The following is a 23,248-nucleotide window of genomic DNA, read 5'->3' as shown; positions in this document are numbered from 1 at the left end:
TTTGAAGCATTTTGACAAATTGGAAAAGACAGAAATAGGCTCCAATTTTATTTCATTAATTTTCTGCCTGCTGAAATAGAAAATTCTATTTTCATTATAAAATAGTTTTATTCTAAAATCTATTTGACCATCAAGCACATAACTGAAACTGATCTCAGGTATCACTAAACACCGATAATGTCTTGACTTGCACTACAGATGTTAATTATTTTCCATTGTTTCTCTGATCCAGTCCAGATAGTTCTGCACTTTAGTATAGAAACCTTTAGAGACTGTATTGCCACATCTTTCAGGACCCCATGACACAATGCCCCTCACCTCATAGGGCTGCTCTTTAGATCCATAGCCCAACATGGGGAAGAACAGAGGACCCCCACTGTCACCTTTACAACTGTCAACGCTTTTAACATCATCTCCAGCACAAAACATGTTCTCAGTGACAGGCAGATCCCCTGAATCACACTTATCAAGAGTATATTCCTGAACATGCCCATAACGTAAAATTTTACTTTTTAAGCCCCGCTCAAACCTTCCGAAACCTGATATTGTACCCATTGTGCCCTCCATTACAGGTTCATGTGTTTTGTTTGGCAGACACACTGGCCTGATGTTTGGACCGAGTGGCACCCTGGCAGACATTTTGATGAGTGCAATGTCATTAACAAAGTTAGATGTAAAACCATGCTGACCAACCCTCAGATAATTTGGGTGAATTATGATCTTCTCTGTCTCCATAATGACTGGGGGTTTGTCCTCTTCTGTTATTCCTCCAAGCCAAGTCATGCTGGTGCTTTCATATCCATCTACTAATTGAGCAGCTGTTAGAGCCCAGTAATCACTGATCAGAGATGCACTACCTCTGGGAGATAATCTTTGTAAGAGCTGCCAGGGAATCTGCCCCAGTCTGGCTGGCTTCCCACCAAAGACTCTGCCACCAAAAGAGACCTCTGTATTCATTCCACACACTAAAAATAAAAAAAGAAACAAATACATGAAAACATCCCCCAGTTTCACAGACAAGGCTTAAGCCTAGTCCCAGACTAAAATGCATGTTTGAGCTGTCTTAACTGAAAGCAACTTGTACTGACATATCTTAAAATATGTCAGTGCCATTGTTTTGTCTCAAGATGCAGACCAGTAATGCTTTTTCTAAGGTATGTTTATAAAAGCTACTTAAATGTCCTGGCTTAATCTAAGCACTGTCTGTGAAACCAGGCAATGTAATGTAATATAAAGTTAATTTTTTTTTTTTTTTTTTTTTGTAAAACTACAAAAAAGTACAAAATAAGATTAAATCTCTCTTTATCTTTTGGCTGGCTTCCCACCAAAGACTCTGCTATCAAAACTGATTTCTGTGTTCAATCCACACTCTGAGATAAAAAAAAATACAAATCAAAGAAAGTAACACATTTAGTCTAATATACTAATGTCAGGTTAAGTTTCAGAAACATTACCAGGAACACAAGGAGGAATATTGTCTTTGCTGTCATCTGCTGTCCATTTCTGGTCTTCTGAGCATGTGTATCTTACTAGAAAGAAAGAAAGGAAGGAAGGAAGGAAGGAAGGAAGTAAGAAAGAAAGAAAGAAAGAAAGAATTCAGGATAAGTGGTGGAAAATCGTGAAATCATATGAATGAAAACCAGTTTTGAACAGTATCTGACCATTAGGAGTTCCTTCAAATGTGTAGTAAGGCTCATTGCAGTAATACTCAACGACTGAATGATACTCATTGTTTGATCCGTTGATAAACCGAACGCCTCCATTTAGCAGGGGCTTTGGATCTCCACAACCAGTAGATGCAAAGAAAAAAGCAGTAGAGATTAAAACGGAGCAAGATAATAAACTGAATGTTAGAGATCCATGAGCGTAACCGCTGTACTGCAATAAATAATTCCGGTCTTAGGATTTGACTGATACAATGCAACAACAATGGACAGTGTTCACTGTTTTCATGTCTGTGTTTTCCCATTCCAGATAGGCTGTCAGTTTGTGCATTAGTCTGGGGATTTTTTTAATGACTCTTTCTGCAAGTTACATCGTTGCGCCAGTAGCATTAAGAGGCTGTTTTTGGGTCATTCCTGCGGTTTGGTGGATTTTGTGCCCCCATGAAACAATACTGCATATTTTACATAAAATGTTAACTTTCATTCTACATGGTTTTTCATGCATAGATGTATCCCAATTAACACCAATACATAATGATTAGCTACCCTAAGAAGCTAAGAATAATACTAATAATGAAAAAAATAATTTGAGGCACTTGACAGGCAAATTCCCATGTCCCCAATAATGTTTTCAACTTCACATATACATTTAAATACAATTTGTGATACATTTTTAAATGTGTCCCTCAAACTCCAGTCCACCCTGTTACAATGGTGTTATTTGCCCTTTAAAATCTTAAGCATATGCCCTAAATCACGACTTGCTAAAAGTGACCATTTCCATGGAGGGAAAGCAAGAGTAAAAGTAAGAATCAGTCATAAACATTTCTCTCTTTTTCTCATTTTTAGAAGATAGATTATCTAATAGCGTAAAACATAACATGTCCACCCTCTTTTGTCAATTTATGCTGAACAATAAAATGCTTTTTTTTTTTTTCTATCCTAGCTAATAATAGGCTTAAGCTGAAAACCTCCATCCTGTTACATTGCTGTCATGGACAGAAGGAGACAACACAGGTAATACAGTTCACAAAGGTTTATTATTGCAGGTGGCAGAGAGCAGGAGAAAAAAAACATTTTCATGAGTATTTAGTTTTTAAATATATTTTATATATCTATTAAAATTCTTCCTAAATCATCTGCTAGCATGTAAGCTGACAGGCTTAAGCTGAAAGCCTCCACCCTGTTGTTACATATTGCATTGTAAAAATGCCATACAATATGGTGGACTTTATAGAATGTGAATGTGAAATTTAAAATATTTGGTCAGAATTATTAGGCTATACAGTGCATCCGGAAAGTATTCACAGCGCTTCACTTTTTCCACATTTTGTTATGTTACAGCCTTATTCCAAAAGGGATTAAATTCATTATTTTCCTCAAACAATACCCCATAATGACAACGTGAAAGAAGTTTGTTTGAAATCTTCACAAATGTGAGGTTTTTTTTTTTTTTTTTTAAATACATGTACATAAGTTTTTACAGCCTTTGCTCAATACTTTGTTGAAGCACATTTGGCACCAATTACAGCCTCAAGTCTTTTTGAGTATGATGCTACAAGCTTGGCACACCTATTTTTGGGCAGTTTCTCCTATTCTTCTTTGCAGGACCTCTCAAGCTCCATCAGGTTGGATGGGGAGCTTTGGCACACAGCCATTTTCAGATCTCTCCAGATATGTTCAGTCGGGTTCAAGTCTGGGCTCTGGCTGGGCCACTCAAGGACATTCACAGAGTTGTCCCGTAGCCACTCCTTTGTTATCTTGGCTGTGTGCTTAGGGTTGTTGTCCAGTTGGAAGATGAACCTTCACCCCAGTCTAAAGTCCAGAGCGCTCTGGAGCAGGTTTTCATCAAGGATGTCTCTGTAAATTGCTGCATTCATCTTTCCCTCGATCCTGACTAGTCTCCCAGTTCCTGCCGTTGAAAAACATCCCCACAGCATGATGCTGCCACCACCATGCTTCACTGTAGGGATGGTATTGGCCAGGTGATGAGCGGTGCCTGGTTTCCTCCAAGACATTACGCTTGCTATTCAGGCCAAAGAGTTCAATCTTTGTTTCATCAGACCAGAGAATTTTGTTTCTCACGGTCTGAGAGTCCTCCAGACGGGCTGTCATGTGCCTTTTACTGAGGAGTGGCTTCCATCTGGCCACTCTACCATACAGGCCTGATTGGAGGAGTGCTGCAAAGATGGTTGTTCTTCTGGAAGGTTCTCCTCTCTCCACAGAGAAACACTGGAGCTCTGTCAGAGTGACCATTGGGTTTTAGGTTAGCTCCCTGACTAAGGCCCTTCTTCCCCGATCGCTCAGTTTGGCCAGGCGGCCCGCTCTAGGAAGAGTCCTGGTGGTTCTAAACTTCTTCCATTTACAGATGATGGAGGCCACTGTGCTCATTGGGACCTTCAATGCTGCAGAACTTTTTCTGTTCCCTTCCCCAGATCTGTGCCTCGATACAATCCTGTCTCGGAGATCTACAGACAATTCCTTGGACTTCATGGCTTGGTTTGTGCTCTGACATGCACTGTTAACTGTGGCACCTTATATAGACAGGTGTGTGCCTTTCCAAATCATGTCCAATCCACTGAATTTACCACAGGTGGACTCCAATCAAGTTGTAGAAACATCTCAAGGATGATCAGTGGAAACAGGATGCACCTGAGCTCAATTTTGAGTGTCATGGCAAAGGCTGTGAATACCTACAGTATGTACATGTGATTTTTTCGTTTTTTATTTTTAATAAATTTGCAAAGATTTGAAACAAACTTCTTTCACATTGTCATTATGGGGCATTGTTTGTAGAATTTTGAGGAAAATAATGAATTTAATCCTTTCTGGAATAAGGCTGTAACATAACAAAATGTGGAAAAAGTGAAGCGCTGTGAATATTTTCCGGATGCACTGTACTAGCCTGAGCTTGACCAGTACGTTTTTATTACAGACAGACGTTTTCTTCCTCTGACAAGTTTAAAGAATAGTTGGATTTTAAATGTTTATTATTTATTTTTATTTTTTTTAACAAACCTGCTCAGTCCAAAATCCACCAAACTGTAGGAATGTTCCTTTTATGAACCGCACTGGCCTAATTTGCGTGCTTAACTCCAGTTATGACAGTGGCATGTTTAACCTAAATGTGTAAATGGAAAACATTCTGCTTACTTTAGTTCAATCACACAGTAAAAGAGTTGTTCGGTCCAGAGTGTGCAGGCGCTGTGCACTTACACAGTTTATTGTTTATAAATACAGATATGTATTTGTGACAAGGTTTGTAGATCAGGCCTGTCTGGTCGGCACAAATGTACTTTGTGTTACATGTATGAATTGAAATTCTGAAGAAAAATGGATTGGACAAGCTTTGTCTGTGCGTAAGCACAGCCTTCCGCGTGATATTTTTCCAATGGCTTTCAAAAAGTGGTGGGGGCAAAATGTACTTCAGCAAAAAGTAGAGGGGACCCATCCATCCCACTCATAAATTAGGCCTATGCTCAATCGATTTATTCAAAAGCACTGATTCATTCAAGAATGAAACGCCACAACCGTGTGTTAGGAGACGCGCAACTGTTAGCTCTGATGTAGATTCATTTTTGCTGTGGCAGAACAAAATAGACAAAGTACAATTATATTTTGTGTAAAATGTAATATTTGTTACAGCACTAATGTTGCTTTATTATAACTCACCAACAGCCTGGTAGGATGCAGTAAATCCCATGTGGGATTTAGGTTTTGAATCATCAGTTAGAAAAATGAGCTGGAGACGGTTACCAGACACCACGATGGGCTTGTCACCAGGGTGAAACCTGTCTGTGGAATTCTGGCCACAAAACTTCCGTAGAACCTTCTTATCAGACATAACCTGAATGCAAAATAATTAAAATGCCATCATACTGTATCTTACTGCTGATCAAATGATTGTGCAAGCTCAAATGAGCTTAAAGTTTTTTAAAAAAAAAAAAAAATCTTTACTGTGATTCAATTTTACATGATTTTGAAGTGAGGTAACACTTACTATGAGAGAATCATGGTAACAGTTTGGAGAGGGCTCAATGTCCAGGTGATTGAACGTTAGCTGGATCTGATACCCCTGCGGCACCTCCAGGTCCCACTCTTCCAAAGTATCTGCTGGATATGGTTGAGGATACTGTGGAGAAGACACCTCTCCAAACATGGCCGGCTCACATTCACAAACACTCACACATACCCACAGCAGGCTGAATCAGTGTGGTAGGACAGGGATACAGACAGAGATCAAAGTAGTTTAATTTCTAAATAATTCTATAAACGTCCTGAGATGGAAACATTAATCTCCATTGATGATTAGTAAAATAATAATGTGGATGAACATAAATTCAGATGAAACATGAAAAAAGGAACTTACCAAATTATTAGAACTTTTCCAGCCATGACAGACATGCAGATGTCAATAGCACTTTTACTAAAATGATAAAGCAGTTGAGAGGATATTTTTTTCTCTACATAGTTTTTATGGCTACAATTGCAATGCCTCTCTATTGACAGAGCAAGGGTCTAACAGTCATGAAAAAAGAAACATTTATTTGATTTGGCTGTGCTACAAAATACAAGAGAGAGATGCAAACAACACTTCCCATGATTCACGCTGCTTTTTAGCCTGTTGACAAAATGGGGAAGGGTTAAAGTCTGCAGACACATTTTTATGCTGCACTACTATGGTGCATAGGCATAATTTGTGGTTTGTTTACAATATGTCATAACTCTGTGCTCGTTTTGTCAGTTTGACCTAAAGCCAGCATATCCGCCCATAGTGCTGGACATTCTGACGTCGTAGAAAGTAGGCATATTAATCTTACTTTTTTCAGAAGAAAAAAATGCAATTCACCTGCTAATATTAATTGTGAACTTTGTCTTAAAATGTTGAAATAGAAAGGCCCTTAGAGAACTTATAGGCCCTCATGGCCTCTGGGCCCCCTGTACACAGTCTCCCTTCTCAATCTATGTATTTTGAGTTTCAAAAAATTGTCCAAATAGTAATATTCATTTAGTTATACATCTTTGCATTTTTAACTAGACATTTTCCTGCAGAGTTTCACACAGCTCATTTTATGGTAGAACAGGGGCGTTCCAACCCTGTTCCTGGAGGGCTAACGACCTGCAGAGTTCAGCTCCAAACCTGATCAAACACACCTGAAAAATCTAACCAATGTCTTCAGGGTTACTTAAAAAGAATATAAGTTGTATCATAAATTACATTATATGATTGGTTATGGGGCTATATGGGGCTCAAGAGTTTCCCACCCCTGAGACTGAAGACTAAACAGTTCAGTAGCGGAAAAATATAAGAAATGTTTATGCCTCAATTTTATTACACTTAGACATGTCATACATGCAGCATATTTTGCATATTACATATTTTTGCATCACATAAATCACAGAAACATTGATGACTTTTTAATGAAACATTGTTTTATACCCAAATAGGGCAACATATCCTGGGAGATACAACTCATAAAATCACATCAAATATTTCAAAAATTCCAATAAGTCCAAATGTATATATAATATAAAAAGTGACTTGAAATGATTTTTTGGTGATCATTTTCCCCTCTTGCCTGTTTTAGGGTTAAGACGAGGTTCATTTTTCAAAAATGACTGGGGACAGTTCCTACAATATCTGCCTATTTTAAGGTGGTGGGGCTATGAGATCCAAGTTTTTTCAGTAGGTAATTGCATATAAATAAGAAAGAGTTTATCAGACATGTATACAGTCATGTATACGGTCACAAATTAGACATCTCAAACGAGAAACTTTAATTAGAAATGTCGATATAAGAGAAGAGGAGCTTCAGTTTGTTGCACAGCCCTATTTGTTTAAACCGCAAAAGGCATCTAAGGCATCTACTCCTACATTCTGTGTCATACATCGCTTCAGGTGTTACTCATTTGGCGCAAGTCGACTTGTGCTGTATGCGTACGTTGTGTGGCGGAAGCTAGTTATTTTAGTTTAAGTTTTAAATACGTGTATTTTTCTTACAAAAAAACATTGCTTCGCTTCAGAAGGCCCCTCTGGAGCCGTATGGATTATATTTATGATGGATGGATGATTTTATTGTGTGCTTCAAAACAGACCCCACGTTCACTAACATAAAGCTTGGTAGAGCCAGAATATTTAAAATATATCTCTGATTGTGTTCGTCTGAAAGATAGTCATACACCTAGGATGGCTTGAGGGTGAGTAAATAATGGGATAATTTTCATTTTTGGGTGATCTATCCCTTTAAAATTAGGTAAATACAACCTTAGATGATCAACCTCAGATAGGCTTTCTCCTGGCAACCCTCCCAAACAAGCCATACTTGTCCCATCTTTTAGTTTGTCACACATGGCTTCTCCTTTTTTATAGTTTTTGTTTAACAAATAATGACACGGTGTAATGTCACGTGTTGTTGTTCATCTGAGGTTGTGTTTACCTAATTTTAAGACCTGCCAAGGACCAGATGGTTTTTTTTTTGTTTTTTTTTTAAATTATTATTGTCCTGATATGTATAAGAATTCAAAACAGTGTACTTTCTTTTCACATGATTGTATAAGATTCACTTGCATTTCTTTCATTGTCCATGATCACATATAACTATGATGGTTTAGGGAGAACATCTGAGCTCCTATTTGAGGATGACTGAATAACCAGTTTAGACCTCACAACAAATGCCAATATTTTTAACCAGCAGAAGGATAATCCTCTTTGCTAATTTATTTATTTTGAAAAATTTCGACAAATTGGAAAAGACAAAAATAGACTCCAATTTTATTTATTTTTTTCCTGCTGAAATAGAAAATTTGTTTCTTTTCATTATAAAATTGTTTTATTCTAAATGTTTTTTTTTGACCGCTATGCACATAATTGAACTGATAATGTCTTGACTTGCACTACAGATGTTAATTATTTGTCATTGTTTCTCTGATCCAGTCCAGGTAGTTCTGCACTTTAGCATAGAAACCTTTAGAGCCTGTATTGCCACATCTTTCAGGACCCCATGACACAATGCCCCTCACCTCGTAGGGCTGTTCTTTAGATCCATAGCCCAACATGGGGAAGAACAGAGGACCCCCACTGTCACCTTTACAACTGTCAACGCTTTTAACATCATCTCCAGCACAAAACATGTTCTCAGTGACAGGCAGATCCCCTGAATCACACTTATCAAGAGTATATTCCTGAACATGCCCATAACGTAAAATTTTACTTTTTAAGCCCCGCTCAAACCCTCCGAAACCCGATATTGTACCCATTGTGCCCTCCATTACAGGTTCATGTGTTTTGTTTGGCAGACACACTGGCCTGATGTTTGGACCGAGTGGCACCCTGGCAGACATTTTGATGAGTGCAATGTCATTATCAAATGTAGATGTAAAACCATGCTGACCAACCCTCTGATAATTTGGGTGAATTATGATCTTCTCTGTCTCCATAATGACTGGGGGTTTGTCCTCTTCTGTTATTCCTCCAAGCCAAGTCATGCTGGTGTTTTCATATCCATCTACTACATGAGCAGCTGTTAGAGCCCAGTAATCACTGATCAGAGATGCACCACCTCTGGGAGATCTATGTAAGAGCTGCCAGGGAATCTGCCCAGGTCTGGCTGGCTTCCCACCAAAGACTCTGCCACCAGAAGAGACCTCTGTATTCATTCCACACACTAAAAATATATATATGAAAATATGAGTAATGTACAATACACAAAAAATGTAAAGTTAAATAACAATGGTGCAAATGCACAAGTACAAAATAATATAAAATCTCTTTTTATCTGTCTGTCTATTACCAGGATAACAAGGAGGAATAATGTCATTGTTGTTGTCTTCTGTCCATTTCCGGTCTTCTGCACACCTGTATCTTACTACACAGGAGAAAGAAAGGAAATTAGCTTAAAAAGTCAGGATTCATCAGTCACAAAAATAAATAGGGTTTTGTACAGTATCTGACCTTTAGGAGTATGCTTAAAGCTGTAGTAAGGCTCATTGCAATTATACTCTATGACAGAGAGATATTCGTTGTTTTCTCCACTGATAAACTGAATGACTCCATTTAGCAGCGGCTTTGGATCTCCACAGTCAATAACTACAATGATACATAGGAACAAAATGATGAATAGATGAAATAAAGCAAAATGCTAAATCAGGTGATGTGTATTTACTCACTCTTGCACTCTGGCAGTGTCAAATGCCATTGTCCATTACTCTGACACACGGACTTAAAACTTGCAATCTCTTTCTCTCCCTTACAGAATGCAAAGGAAAAGAAAAGCACAATATTACCAAGGAAAAATAAATAAATTCATGTCACATGATACTTAGGCCATCACCACCAGATTTCTAGGTTTTACCATCAGCATGATTGTAAATCTCACCATCATGAGCTTGTATCCTGGGTTACAGCGCACATAAATGTAGTCTCTGTACAAGTACTGCTTAAAATCTGGTGTGACTCTTCCATTGGTGATAGTGCCCGGATGTGGACACTCCACCCCTTTAAAAGAGATGTGAGGACATCAGACTAATAAACATTACCATAGATATTTGAAGATTTATAGTGATTTGTCAGTGTTCTGACATCCATATGGAAAAACAGTCAATAAAGATGCAGTATATTTTTCTCTCTCTCACTCTGTGTGGTGTAATGTAAGCTCCACCCCTGGCTCTGCCCGTATCTGTCGGTGTGATACTCCAGCTGGACGGAGTGAGTGCCCATTTTGAGGACGCCAGGACTGTTTCCTCCACAGTACTTCTTGGTTTTTCCTGGGGCAGACACCTGAGAAAAAATTAAAAGCAAAAGTAAACCAAAAAACGTGTATTCATATGAAGATAGACAGACATTTATAGCAAACATACTTGCAGCCAGTGGAAGAGGCAGGCTGGTCCTTGATTGTAGACCTGCTCTATGTGGAAGGTCTGGCTAAAGTTGAGAGTGACAATGAAGCCTGGCTCAACAGAGATGCTGTAGACACAGTCCAGATCATGCGGGGACATGTCTGGGTAACCAGGGCTGGAGATAGTCCCCTCTTGTTCACTGTGCACCCCACCTCCACAGTCCACTAGCACAGGGACGAAAAACACACCACTTGCTATAGGTTATGATTTTTTGTTTGTTTGTTTTTCAGATGGCTGTACAGTTAGACCATGGTTTATATCAGTGTTATTTTGGTATAATTTATATACTATGACAGTTTTTATTAATATTTTTAATTAGCTTTATTTTTCATTTTTCATTTTAATTTTAACTTTTAGTAATTTTGTTATGAGCTTTTGTCAATTTTATTAATATCAATTTTATTTATCAATTTTAAATCAATATATATATAATGTATATATACTACCAACCTCCATAACCAACAAACAGCATGCTGAAAATGTAAACATCATGGCGCCTAGACTGTTATTAATGAACACACTTACAGGCACAGGTGCGATGGTCAGACCTTAGCGTGTAACCATGGTGACACGCACAGATGTAGGAGCCAAGCGTGTTGAGGCATATCTGTGAACATGGTGGACCTTTTACCACACTGGAAGATGAACACTCATCTATGTCTAAGGGAACAGGTATATACGGATATCAAGCATTAAAAGATGTACACAAAAGGTTATGGTGTTAATACAGCAACTTGCATTTTAGAGGCATTATTGCCAGTTACTATGTCTATTTTTGTTGCGTTTATAGTTCCAAATGAAGCCACAGTCCCCGAGCAACACTCCATAGTAGTTTTTTGTTACTGAATGAGTGTTTTTGAATGAATCAGTTGAGCGAATGATTCAATGACTCGCTCATAAAGACAGTCACTTGTCTGCACCTACTGGTGTATCGATGTAATCACAGACAGTAGCAATATTACCATCTTAAGAAGTGAATTTAACTTATAAAACCTTTGCGAATAAAACTGTTCCCATCCCATGTGTTTAAAAGAACGACATTTTCCTGTGAAGCTGGTGCAATGTATCAATAATAAAATTGGAAGTTGCTGTAACTGGTTAAGCCACTGTGGTTCTTTTTTCCATCATAATAAATTACCTACACCTCGGATACCTGATGTTTGGAAATGCAATTAATTTCGGTAGGCCTAAATGTGTTTCTATCATAGTTTATGCACAAATGTTCTTATTGGATAAAAAAAAATAATGTATCCGCCTCAAATGAGCGAACATATTTTTTAATTGCATTTTAAGATTTTATGCACATCTTGGTGTTTCCATCCAGCATTTTTTTGGTATGTTTGGCATGTTTGTTTGGTTGTTTTGTTTTTTTTTGCAATATCTCAAAATTCACAAATGTTGATGGAAAATACCCAACTGATAGTCTGTATTGAACGCACAAACAAACAGACAAGTGGAGTGATACAAATAGTTGAAAGCCAATCAAATTTGAGGACCGAACTGTTAAAAAAGTGGAATGTTATACATCCTGATAGAACATGTTTAGTAGAAAACATATGTACACAACTAAATTGTTTGTAATATGCTTGGAAGATGTAACCTAACTCACCAACAGCCTGGTAGAATGCAGCGAATCCCAAGTGTGACTCATGATTTGAGTCATCTGTTAGAAAAACCAGCTGGAGACGGTTACCAGGAGCCAAGATGGGCTTTTCACCTGGGTGAAACCTGTCGGTGGAATTCTGACCACAGAACTTCCCCAGAACCTTCTCACCAGACACAACCTGAACATAAAAGAATCACATGTGTTGAGGTATTAGAAACTAAATATGTCTCAACATTTTCAAACCTAATTCACATCTAGTGCATATGACTTTATGGAGTCATTCCCCCACAACACAAGATACAACGCAGTACAAGGTATGGATTGTGCAATGTCTAAGTTGAAATATCACTAACCGAGACAGAATCGTAGTAACAGTTTGGAGAGGGCTCAATGTCCAAGTGATTGAATGTTAGCTGGATCTGGTAGCCTTGAGGCACTTCCAGGTCCCACTGTTCTTGGAGATTCGCTGGATATGGTTGAGGGTACTGTGGAGAAGACACCTCTCCAAACATGGGTGGCTCACATTTACACACATTCACACATGCCCACAGCAGGCTGAATCAGTGTTTGAGTAAAAAACAGAAAAAGATCATAATTGTCATGCTGGAAGAATTCAGTAAATAGACACAGTAACCATTTTAACCATTTTGAGATGGTTAAAGAATGTCAGTGTCCACCAATGATTGTTATTAAATAAACCACACAGTTGAATTTCTATATTGTAACACATGCAAATGTTAAGAATTAAATCTAAAAACAACTTACCAAAATATTAGATGTATTCCATCCATAACAGATATGCAGATGTCAATAACTGTTTCACTACACTGTTAATGCAGTCATGAGGTTTTCTTGTGATAAAGTGTATGTGGTTAACAATCACAAATGAGAACGAGAGTCTAAAAGTCATCAAAAAAAGGTAAACTTGTTTGATTTGGCTATGGCAGAAAAGAGAGAGAGATGACTACTTTTCCCGTAAACCTTGCTGCGTTTTCAACCTGTTTACTCAAACATTAAGGGTTAAAGTCTACGGAGATCATTTTCATGCATCTTTTCTTTACAGATTATTAGATGTTTCCATCCTTGTCAGTTACAAAGAAAGTGTTTGTGTATAAAGCAGTTTTATGCTTTAGGAGAGGAAATAAATCATAATTCATAAATATTAGCTGTTTAGACATCGCAGGTGGGCAATGTGTTTAAAAGTCACTATAAAAGGTTTATTTGATTTGGCTGAAGAGGAAGACAAATCTAGAAAGGCAAAAGTACGAGGCATGGAAAAGCCATGAAAGATAAAGAGATGGCGCAGACTGATGAAACCCATGAGCACTCAACATGCTGGATTACTCATGGAAAAAAAAGAACATTTTTACAAAAGAAACTGAATGCCTTTACATGTGAAAATGATTTTATTAGGAGTATAAAACTTAAATCATTTATGGTAATAACAGATCAGATATAGTAGATAGACACTGATGTATATTGTAATAACTGGTGTAGGTGAATATCATTTTAGTATGCTGACGTTAGTTTTTTTCCATGGTTTCTTTGATCCAATCCAGGTAGTTTTGGACTTTAGTATAGTAGCCCTTAAAGCTTTTATTTCCACATTCAGGAGGACCCCATGATACAATGCCTATAAGACGATAAGGGTTGTCTGGAGACCCAGAACTCAGACCTGGAGAAAACAAAGGACCTCCACTGTCACCTTTACAACTGTCTATACTTTCTCCTCCAGCACATATCATGTTATGAGTGACTTCAAAACCTCTTGAATCACATTTATCAAGTGAAAATATCTCAACAAGTCCATAAAGCAGATATTGACTCATTTTTGTTTCTTCCATTCTACCAAAACCTGAGATTGTGCCCTCCGCCACAAGTTCATCATTTGTTATCTTTGGCAGACACACTGGCCTGATGTTTGGACCGAGTGGCACCCTGGCAGACATTTTGATGAGTGCAATATCATTATCATATCTGTTTTGATGTCCTTTACCAACTTTCTGATAATTTGGGTGAATTATGATCTTCTCTGTCTCCATTTTGACTGCGTTTCTGTCCTTACCATCAATTATTCCTCCTAACCAATTCAAGGTGGATTCTTCATATCCATCCACTACATGAGCAGCTGTTAGAGCCCAGTAATCACTGATCAGAGATGCACCACCTCTGGGAGATTGCCTATGTAAGAGCTGCCAGGGAATCTGCCCCAGTTTAGCTGAACTCCCACCAAAGACCCTACCACCAAAAGAGACCTCTGTATTCATTCCACACACTAAAAGAAAGAGAGAGAAATATGAAATATATAAAAAAGAAATACGAACACTAACCAAGCATATTTGGGTTTATAATCATTCAGGATGATTCAGTACCTGGTTCACATTTAGGCATATCTTCTGTTAATTTTTGACCACTCTCAGACTCCCAATAACCCTCAGCATTACAGGTAAAATTACCTGAGGAAAGGGCAGACAGACAAAGATGTGGAACTACTGTTTTATCAAGAATTACAACAATGATGTTCACATAAAACACGCATCTCACCAGTTTTATCCAGTTGATAATACTGAGATTTACACTTGAAACTGATTTGTTTCTGATAAGTTGTTGGAGGATCTTTATCTGATAGCTCCATTAATTCAGGAAGCTCTGGAATGCCACAATCCACGGCTAAGGAGGAAAACAAGAACAAGAGTTGAATGAAAATGAATGAAAAGAATAATATTGTTAATGTTAGCTCATTGTTAATGTTAGTTAATGCATTAACTAATGCTAACTAATGAGACCTTATTGTAAAATGTTACCTATTGTTTAATTCTTTTGTACTTTAATCTGTTTGAAATATTTGTTGTGCATTGTTTTATGTATTGTTCTATAGTGTTTAAATGTTCAGATTTCTTTTTGTTATAAGAAAAAAAAAAGTTATTACACCTGATATTGTCACGTAACAGTTGTATATAAAATCATACAATGAGGAATACTTTGAAGAAACAAACTCATAACATAAACTCAGTAAATAACCACTTGCATATAGCTTACATAGACAAAGACGGACCGAGAACGGGAGATAACTCAGGGTTTAAGTAGACAGAGGAAACAAAGGGAGCTAATGAGTTAATTAACGAACACCAGGTGAAATGAATACAACCATCAAAGGAACTAACTAGAAACTAGGTCACAGGGAAACACAATGAAACAGAACATACATGTTACAGATATAGTATGACAACACCTTTTTTGCAACTTATTTCAATATCATGATAATCCTGTATACTGTGATAAAATCTTAAGCAATTATCGCGACATGTAAATTTGATACCGTCACATGCCTAGAGCTGGCAAACATTTTTTGGGCATTGTACTGTTGGTGTGCCCACTACATGAAAGCGGTTTCAAACTGCTACATAGCAAACAGCTACTTAGCAAATTTGTTTTTTGTGAGCTTGTAACATCACATCACATCATTAACTGTATATACTATAGGAAGAACAGTAGTTGAAGACAGCCCATTTAATACTAAGGATCAGAGAGAGGGTTGGAAAATGATCAGGTAAAAATATATGATGTTTTCCCATGTATATCTTAATAACACAACTTATTCAGAAATAAAGAAAAAAAGACATTTTCTCACGTTCACAGGGGATAACAGGACTCCACTTTCCATTCTTCTGGCATGTGGATTCATACTCAACCTCAGCTGATTTATTCTGTGAAACAAAGAGTGATTAAAAAAGTTGGACTCATAAGCTACTGTATAAAGTACATGCAGACTGCTATCTAACTGCAAAAGCATACTATCCAAATTTGAAGTAATTCAATTATATTTATTTATTAATTATTCAATTATATATAATTTTTCTAAATAAATAATTTATTTACAAATTTCTATTAATTATATAATTCATCTAACTTTAATCTGCAGCCCTTCAGTCTGGGCAGGTAAAACCAATCAGACTTACTGATTTTAATACATGTCCTTTGTCACACTTCACTTTAACCTTGTAGCCCGTGGGATATTCGGAATGCTGAGGGATCAGACTAGATGTTGGCGTCACAGGTCCAACACAATTCATCTCTAAGAGAAAGTAAATAAACAACAATACAACATGTAAATAAACAATTCACAGCACTTTTTAATCAACAATATATATTAGTGGTCGCATTTTCAATGGCAGATTCTCAGATTGTTACATTTGGTTCTACCAATCCTGAATATGCAGTATATCCTTGATTAGTTTTAAAGATGGGGGCACACACCTCTCACTCTGTAACTGAGGCTAAATCCTCGGTTTGCTCCTTTGTGGTCTGTCCTGAAGATAACCTCAACATGTTGAGACCTTGTGAGGAAGAACGAAGGGAGTTTCCTTCCGCAAAATGTCCTAACATCACCAGAGAGAGGTTTTATCTAAGAGGCATGTGTATAGAAAGAGAGAAGAGGTCAATGAGGAGAAATACAAAGAGAAAGAGACAATGTTCAAATGCTGTATAAAACATGTTGCATACAGTTAATGAGTCGATACACTGTCCATTCTCTTTCATTTCCACATCGAACACGCCCATGAACGTCAGCTCAAACTGCAGACCTTCTTCTACAGCCAGAGTGTAAGAACACACAGAGTTTTCAGGGTACGGCTCGGGCCAGCCAGGTGACATCAGCACACCTTCTCTAGAGCCGTTGCGATCTTCACTGCAGCTAACTAACAGACAGAAAGAAAACAAAACGTGTCACTACCTGCTATAGGGATTAAGTTTAAATTAGGGCTGTCAACTGAATAAGAAATTAATCAAGTTAATTACATGATATGCTGACTAATTAATCAAATGAATCATAACTAATCACATATATAAATATTTGTTGAGAAAATCCCCCATTAGCACATTAGGCTATTATGATAGACAAGTAAATTGTTGAATAGACATTAGAAAAGTGGTTTTAGTTTTAGTCTTTCAGAGTTAAAAGTCAAGATTAAACTTATTTCTTCTGTATTGTGACACATATCCGAGTGAAATGGTTTAGTGAAATGTAGGGCAGGGGATTAGTTTTATCTGTTGGTTGTTGATTGGATTTTGAGATGAAAACACCTCTTTACCATCTGCACCAACTACAATTTTAATTGGCCTTCAATGTTTTAATCATTCATCAGCTGGAAAAAAATGTCTGAAAAGGATCCCTAAGATATTAGTCCTCTGTGTCATTATGGGGTGTGGACTTCCCTATTCTATTAGAGAATTACAAGGATTATTAAAACTATATAGTTATAGTCAGGGCTTGACATTAACTTTTTTGCTCACCAGCCACTGTGGCTAGTGGTTTTCCAAACTTACTAGCCACTCAGCATTTTCACTGGCCACAATTTTGCCAGTCAATTTTGCAAATCAAGACTACATTGTATATCAGCTGGTATGTACAGGTGGGCAAGGGGTGGGCAATATAAGCATAATATGAGAAATTTTATATGTTATTTTTGTTAGGCTATATAAAAAGAACAAAGAAGCAAATTACAAATAGTACATTTAAAAAAATCTTTTTTCAGATGCAGTAGGTTTATTTAACATGTATACATTCTTTGCTTTTTGATTAACATTAATGACAGACAGGTATTTAATTGGGCTGCTGAATGCATGGACGTAATATACTGACACATATTCAGTTTTTACCCACCTATTTACGTCCACTTAAGCCATAACCGACTGTATTCACGCGAGATACTCCACACGATGGACGCGGGAGAGAGCGCTTTTGTTGTGTGTCATTCAGCGCGATTCCGCCTATCCCGCCTTCACTAACAGCAAGTTAATTGATAAAGAATTGTGATTGAATTGTAATTTTATGATACGGCTACCTTTCATTTGGCTGTAGGCTGAAATTATATTCAACCCGCCAAAGTGGCTAGTGGGAGTGGCTGTCTTACCCGCCACAGCTGAAATCTACTCGCACTTGGCAGGTTGGCGGGTGTTAATGTCAAGCCCTGGTTATGGTGTATGGTGAAAACAGCCCTTTATTCTTGTTGCTATGCCGATTGTTTAGCACATTTCAGTATTTTTCTTAGTGGAAGTTTTAAGACGTAGTAGAAGCTTTTTTAAAATTATAATTTTTTTATAATATTTATTTATGCTAAGTAGCCAAATAATTTAAAGGATGATAAAAATAATTATTTATTTTGCAATAATGACTAGCTGACTGACATTATTCCTTTCATAATTAATTGTTAAATTGACAGCCCCAGTAAAATTTCCTCAAAATCTTCGGTTCAAAATCTCATTTGATCACAACCATTCATTACCTTGGCAGGTGTGCTCATCAGGGTCAAGGACGTAACCTGGTCTGCAGAAACAGCGATAACCTCCAATGTAGTTATTGCAGAGTTGGGTGCACTCATTTTCAGGGTCCGTACACTCATCAACATCTAAAAGTCAGCAGAATTTGATGTTAAAGCAATGGCTAAGATAACATTCTCAATGACCCACCATCTCATATCCATTCTGTCCTGCAGGCAGTGTATTTCTCATCATCTGTTACTCACCCTGAATGGCATAAAAGCCTCGAAATCCAGTGTGTCTCTTAGGGTTCGAGTAGTCTGCAAGAAATGAAACAGAGAGACAACCACCACGGGAGGAGTGGAGGAAAGGGTTGATAGACGCCTGCAGCTCCTTCATGGACTTGCGTCCACACAGTTTGAAAAGAAGCTCCTCATCAGCAAATATCTGGACAAAAATTGTTGTCACTTACAAACAAAATATAAATAATTTATGCAAAATATACACTGTAGTACATTTTATTTTTCCCCAAAACACTCCCTTCAACATAAAACTGCACTTCTAAGTGCACACAGATACAGTATGTGTTTTGTAAAAAAAAAAAAAACTCATTCGAACACACACACCTTCAAGGAATCATCCTCACAATCAAAGCTTTCTTCCAGGTCCAAATGTAAGAGAGTGAGTGTGATTCTGTGTCCGGTTGGAGCACACTCTTTCCAAGTCAGGCTGGAATCGGGGTCATACCCTCGTGGGTGTCCAGGGGACTGCACCCATCCAGTCAATGGCACTGACCCACACACGGGAAGAAGAAGGACAATAACACTGGACAGGGAGGGGGAAAGTCAGAAATAAACAAATTCATAATGGAGAATGAGGGAGAAAACCGTAGGGTAGAAATGAATAAAGCAGAAAAGACAAGGATAGACATAAAGAACAAACCCAGAGGTAGAATGTAGTGATAGATAGATAGATAGGTAGATAGATAGATAGATATATACTCCATTCGATATTTGGTTAGCGGAAAAATTACTACATGCAGAGAAATACATACATACCAGAAAACAATCATGATGAGAAGTGTTAAAAAACTCGCTCTCTCATTACTTAAGTTTCACTTTCATGTTCTGTGTGCATCATCATGTCCCAGCCCCCTTTTCCCTAAAAAACAGTCAACATATTTGAGTGTACGAGTGTTTCTCAACATCTGTCAGTGGGCGTTCACCCTGGACTGACATGAACTATTGCGTAGATGTAGTGGCTGTGCCAGACAGAACACTGCTGTGGGCACATACAAGCCTCATTAACATTACACAACTAAGAAATAACATTTCTTAGTTCATTTAAAGTTTCAAACTTATGCAGTTATTCGAATATTTAATATTATTATGTACAGTGGCCCAAAAAAAGTATATGAACACTTTTGGACACTTAACAATATATCAATCCAGGTAAACAAAATGAAGGGCTTGTCCCTAAAAAAAACAGCCTCTACACCAGGCTTATGTCACAGCCATGAAAGATGAGCTATTTGCTAATCTTCACTACCTTTTATATACTGAATAAAGAATACTGTCAAGCAATAAAATATTGATTACATTACACTGAACAATGCAATGATTTATATTTTTTAACCCAATCCTTATGCATTCATATTCTGTAAAAATGCATTTAGTTTTCATAATGTGTATTTTAGTGTTAATTGAGTTCACAAAATTATTCTCAATGTAAAAGTAAACATCTTTACTTATATAAACAATATTTCAGTTAACTTACAACTTGTGCTTGTGCGCAGTTTACAACAGAGGCACGCAGCCAGAAAGGCATGGGCTACAGTCCAATGCTGAAATCCATGCATGCACTTTGACCTGAGAGTAAGTGCGCCCTCTGGTGTTAGAAATGAGAAAGACAGGAAAGTGTGGGGTGGAGACCTACAGAGAGGAAGAGGCAGAACAGATAAATGGGAAAGGGAGAGAGAGGGAGAAAGGAGGGCGGTTATAGAGGGGAAAGAGAGAGATGGGGGCACGAAGGAAGAAGGGGTTATCTGCACTGTATTGTTTGTATGTTTCCACCAACCATTTACGGTAACAACAACACAAAAAATGTCAAATGGTGTCATTAAACATGTTAATTGAATTCTGATATGTCCTTTAACAGGATTGTACTACTGTACTATGTGACATGTTAAATAGTGATGTGTAGAGCTGATTAGTTGTTTTTGTTTTGATGTTGTGCAGTTTTTAAAATTGTGTAGATGTGCTTAAGGGTTACACTTGACCTTTCTTCAATAACAGTACATTTAACAACTACATTACATGACTAATGCTAATATGCTCCACAAATTATGCTAAATTACCAATTACTCAGTCTCACATATTTATATAATACCTTCAAATGAGCTAAGCAAGCTTTATAAGACACCAATCAAAATGAGTAAAACAGAAAGTGTTACTAGCTTTATTAAACACATAAACAAGGAAGTAAAATGGTTCACTACAGAGAGAAGTCTCTAGTGCAAGCCTTGAATCCCACTTCTGTTGTTGTTGTTGTAGAGATCCTCAATTTAAAAAAAAAAGAAAAAAAGAAGGGGGGAGGGGACTGTGTCTAGGGACCCTCAGGGGAGCACAAAGTGTGCTAGGAGGTCTGAGTCTGAGGAAAAGTTCATATGAAAAAATTGTAGAAAATGTGTGTAAAAAAAAGTAATAACATTTCGAAACAATTTCATTTCTAAAGGCTGGTTAAAAATCATGAGATAAATTGCAATTATTTTATTCTTTTGACAGCTATTAGTTTTATGTTTGTTTTTCATTTTTTAATTTCATTGTTTGGTTTTTGCATATAATTGTACTCTAATGGTGGGTAGAAAAATGGTACAATGTTAAAATCAGCATAAAACGGATGTTGCTATAGTCTTTTCTTCCCTATTGTGGTGTATATCTAAGTAAAACAGCATCTTGAAAAAAAAAAATAATATTTATAATAAATACTGCAATATTCCACTAACAAACAAGAATTGTTCATTTTGATTCATGGTGACTAACATATTTGAAAGTAAAATTTGTCTGGATGCTATTTTACACATTCATATTTTTTCACAGAAATGGCTTTGTACATTAAAACATATATCTATAAAAATCTATTTTTTTAGGGTCCCTCACAAGGAGATCATATTTTGGGGTCCACAGCATCAAAAAGTTTAAAATCCATGATCTACAGTATATATATATATATACAGGTGCTGGTCATATAATTAGAATATCATCAAAAAGTTGATTTATTTCACTAATTCCATTCAAAAAGTGAAACTTGTATATTATATTCATTCATTACACACAGACTGATATATTTCAAATGTTTATTTCTTTTAATTTTGATGATTATAACTGACAACTAAGGAAAATCCCAAATTCAGTATCTCAGAAAATTAGAATATTACTTAAGACCAATACAAAGAAAGGATTTTTAGAAATCTTGGCCAACTGAAAAGTATGAACATGAAAAGTATGAGCATGTACATCACTCAATACTTAGTTGGGGCTCCTTTTGCCTGAATTACTGCAGCAATGCGGCGTGGCATGGAGTCGATCAGTCTGTGGCACTGCTCAGGTGTTATAAGAGCCCAGGTTGCTCTGATAGTGGCCTTCAGCTCTTCTGCATTGTTGGGTCTGGCATAACGTATCTTCCTCTTCACAATACCCCATAGATTTTCTAGGGGGTTAAGGTCAGGCGAGTTTGCTGGCCAATTAAGAACAGGGATACCATGGTCCTTAAACCAGCTACTGGTAGCTTTGGCACTGTGTGCAGGTGCCAAGTCCTGTTGGAAAATGAAATCTGCATCTCCATAAAGTTGGTCAGCAGCAGGAAGCATGAAGTGCTCTAAAACTTCCTGGTATACGGCTGCGTTGACCTTGGACCTCAGAAAACACAGTGGACCAACACCAGCAGATGACATGGCACCCCAAACCATCACTGACTGTGGAAACTTTACACTGGACCTCAAGCAACGTGGATTGTGTGCCTCTCCTCTCTCCCTCCAGACTCTGGGACCCTGATTGCCAAAGGAAATGCAAAATTTACTTTCATCAGAGAACATAACTTTGGACCACTCAGCAGCAGTCCAGTCTTTTTTGTCTTTAGCCCAGGCAAGAAGCTTCTGACGCTGTCTGTTGTTCAAGAGTGGCTGAAACCCATGTCTTGCATACGTCTGTGCGTAGTGGTTCTTGAAGCACTGACTCCAGCTGCAGTCCACTCTTTGTGAATCTCCCCCACATTTTTGAATGGGTTTTGTTTCACAATCCTCTACAGGGTGCGGTTATCCCTATTGCTTGTACACTTTTTTTTCTACCACATCTTTTCCTTCCCTTCACCTCTCTATTAATGTGCTTGGACACAGAGCTCTGTGAACAGCCAGCCTCTTTTGCAATGACCTTTTGTGTCTTGCCCTCCTTGTGCAAGGTGTCAATGTTCGTCTTTTGGACAACTGTCAAGTCAGCAGTCTTCCCCATGATTGGGTAGCCTACAGAACTAGACTGAGAGACCATTTAAAGGCCTTTGCAGGTGTTTTGAGTTAATTAGCTGATTAGAGTGTGGCACCAGGTGTCTTCAATATTGAACCTTTTCACAATATTCTAATTTTCTGAGATACTGAATTTGGGATTTTCCTTAGTTGTCAGTTATAATCATCAAAATTAAAAGAAATAAACATTTGAAATGTATCAGTCTGTGTGTAATGAATGAATATAATATACAAGTTTCACTTTTTGAATGGAATTAGTGAAATAAATCAACTTTTTGATGATATTCTAATTATATGACCAGCACCTGT

At 37.4% G+C, this 23,248-nt stretch overlaps 3 protein-coding genes across 5 annotated transcripts; all 3 read right to left on the bottom strand.

Moving 5' to 3' along the window:
• Positions 1 to 24: 24 nt before the first annotated feature.
• Positions 25 to 6,187, bottom strand: LOC127497063 (complement C1s-1 subcomponent-like). 3 transcript variants are annotated; one of them, XM_051865210.1, is made up of 6 exons: positions 6,034 to 6,187; positions 5,665 to 5,866; positions 5,337 to 5,511; positions 1,662 to 1,781; positions 1,455 to 1,529; positions 25 to 965 (listed from the first exon to the last, which is right to left on the bottom strand). In XM_051865210.1, exons 1-6 carry the CDS (start codon positions 6,066 to 6,068, stop codon positions 202 to 204), a joined length of 1,371 nt encoding a protein of 456 aa, XP_051721170.1. In that variant the 5' UTR covers positions 6,069 to 6,187; the 3' UTR covers positions 25 to 201. The 3 variants fall into 3 exon arrangements, with proteins under 3 accessions (XP_051721170.1, XP_051721169.1, XP_051721171.1); XM_051865209.1 differs by having other exon boundaries at positions 1,662 to 1,792; positions 5,339 to 5,511; positions 6,034 to 6,186; XM_051865211.1 differs by lacking the exon at positions 1,662 to 1,781 and having other exon boundaries at positions 6,034 to 6,186.
• Positions 6,188 to 6,974: 787 nt separating this feature from the next.
• On the bottom strand, positions 6,975 to 13,123 carry LOC127497059 (complement C1s subcomponent-like). The gene is made up of 11 exons (XM_051865201.1): positions 12,931 to 13,123; positions 12,519 to 12,720; positions 12,169 to 12,343; positions 11,085 to 11,219; positions 10,521 to 10,723; positions 10,296 to 10,440; positions 10,040 to 10,158; positions 9,831 to 9,909; positions 9,616 to 9,750; positions 9,455 to 9,529; positions 6,975 to 9,328 (listed from the first exon to the last, which is right to left on the bottom strand). Exons 1-11 carry the CDS (start codon positions 12,954 to 12,956, stop codon positions 8,568 to 8,570), a joined length of 2,055 nt encoding a protein of 684 aa, XP_051721161.1. The 5' UTR covers positions 12,957 to 13,123; the 3' UTR covers positions 6,975 to 8,567.
• A 429-nt stretch (positions 13,124 to 13,552) lies between these two features.
• LOC127497060 (complement C1s subcomponent-like) lies at positions 13,553 to 19,590 on the bottom strand. The gene is made up of 11 exons (XM_051865202.1): positions 19,482 to 19,590; positions 19,050 to 19,248; positions 18,690 to 18,870; positions 18,450 to 18,572; positions 16,669 to 16,862; positions 16,423 to 16,570; positions 16,125 to 16,240; positions 15,797 to 15,872; positions 14,710 to 14,835; positions 14,538 to 14,621; positions 13,553 to 14,440 (listed from the first exon to the last, which is right to left on the bottom strand). Exons 1-11 carry the CDS (start codon positions 19,493 to 19,495, stop codon positions 13,689 to 13,691), a joined length of 2,013 nt encoding a protein of 670 aa, XP_051721162.1. The 5' UTR covers positions 19,496 to 19,590; the 3' UTR covers positions 13,553 to 13,688.
• Positions 19,591 to 23,248: the final 3,658 nt, after the last annotated feature.

The sequence above is a fragment of the Ctenopharyngodon idella genome, chromosome 16 (assembly GCF_019924925.1).
Source record: "Ctenopharyngodon idella isolate HZGC_01 chromosome 16, HZGC01, whole genome shotgun sequence".
Taxonomy (NCBI): domain Eukaryota; kingdom Metazoa; phylum Chordata; class Actinopteri; order Cypriniformes; family Xenocyprididae; genus Ctenopharyngodon; species Ctenopharyngodon idella.
The sequence above is the reverse complement of the archived record's forward strand: the minus strand, read 5'-3'. Positions and strand labels throughout refer to the sequence as shown.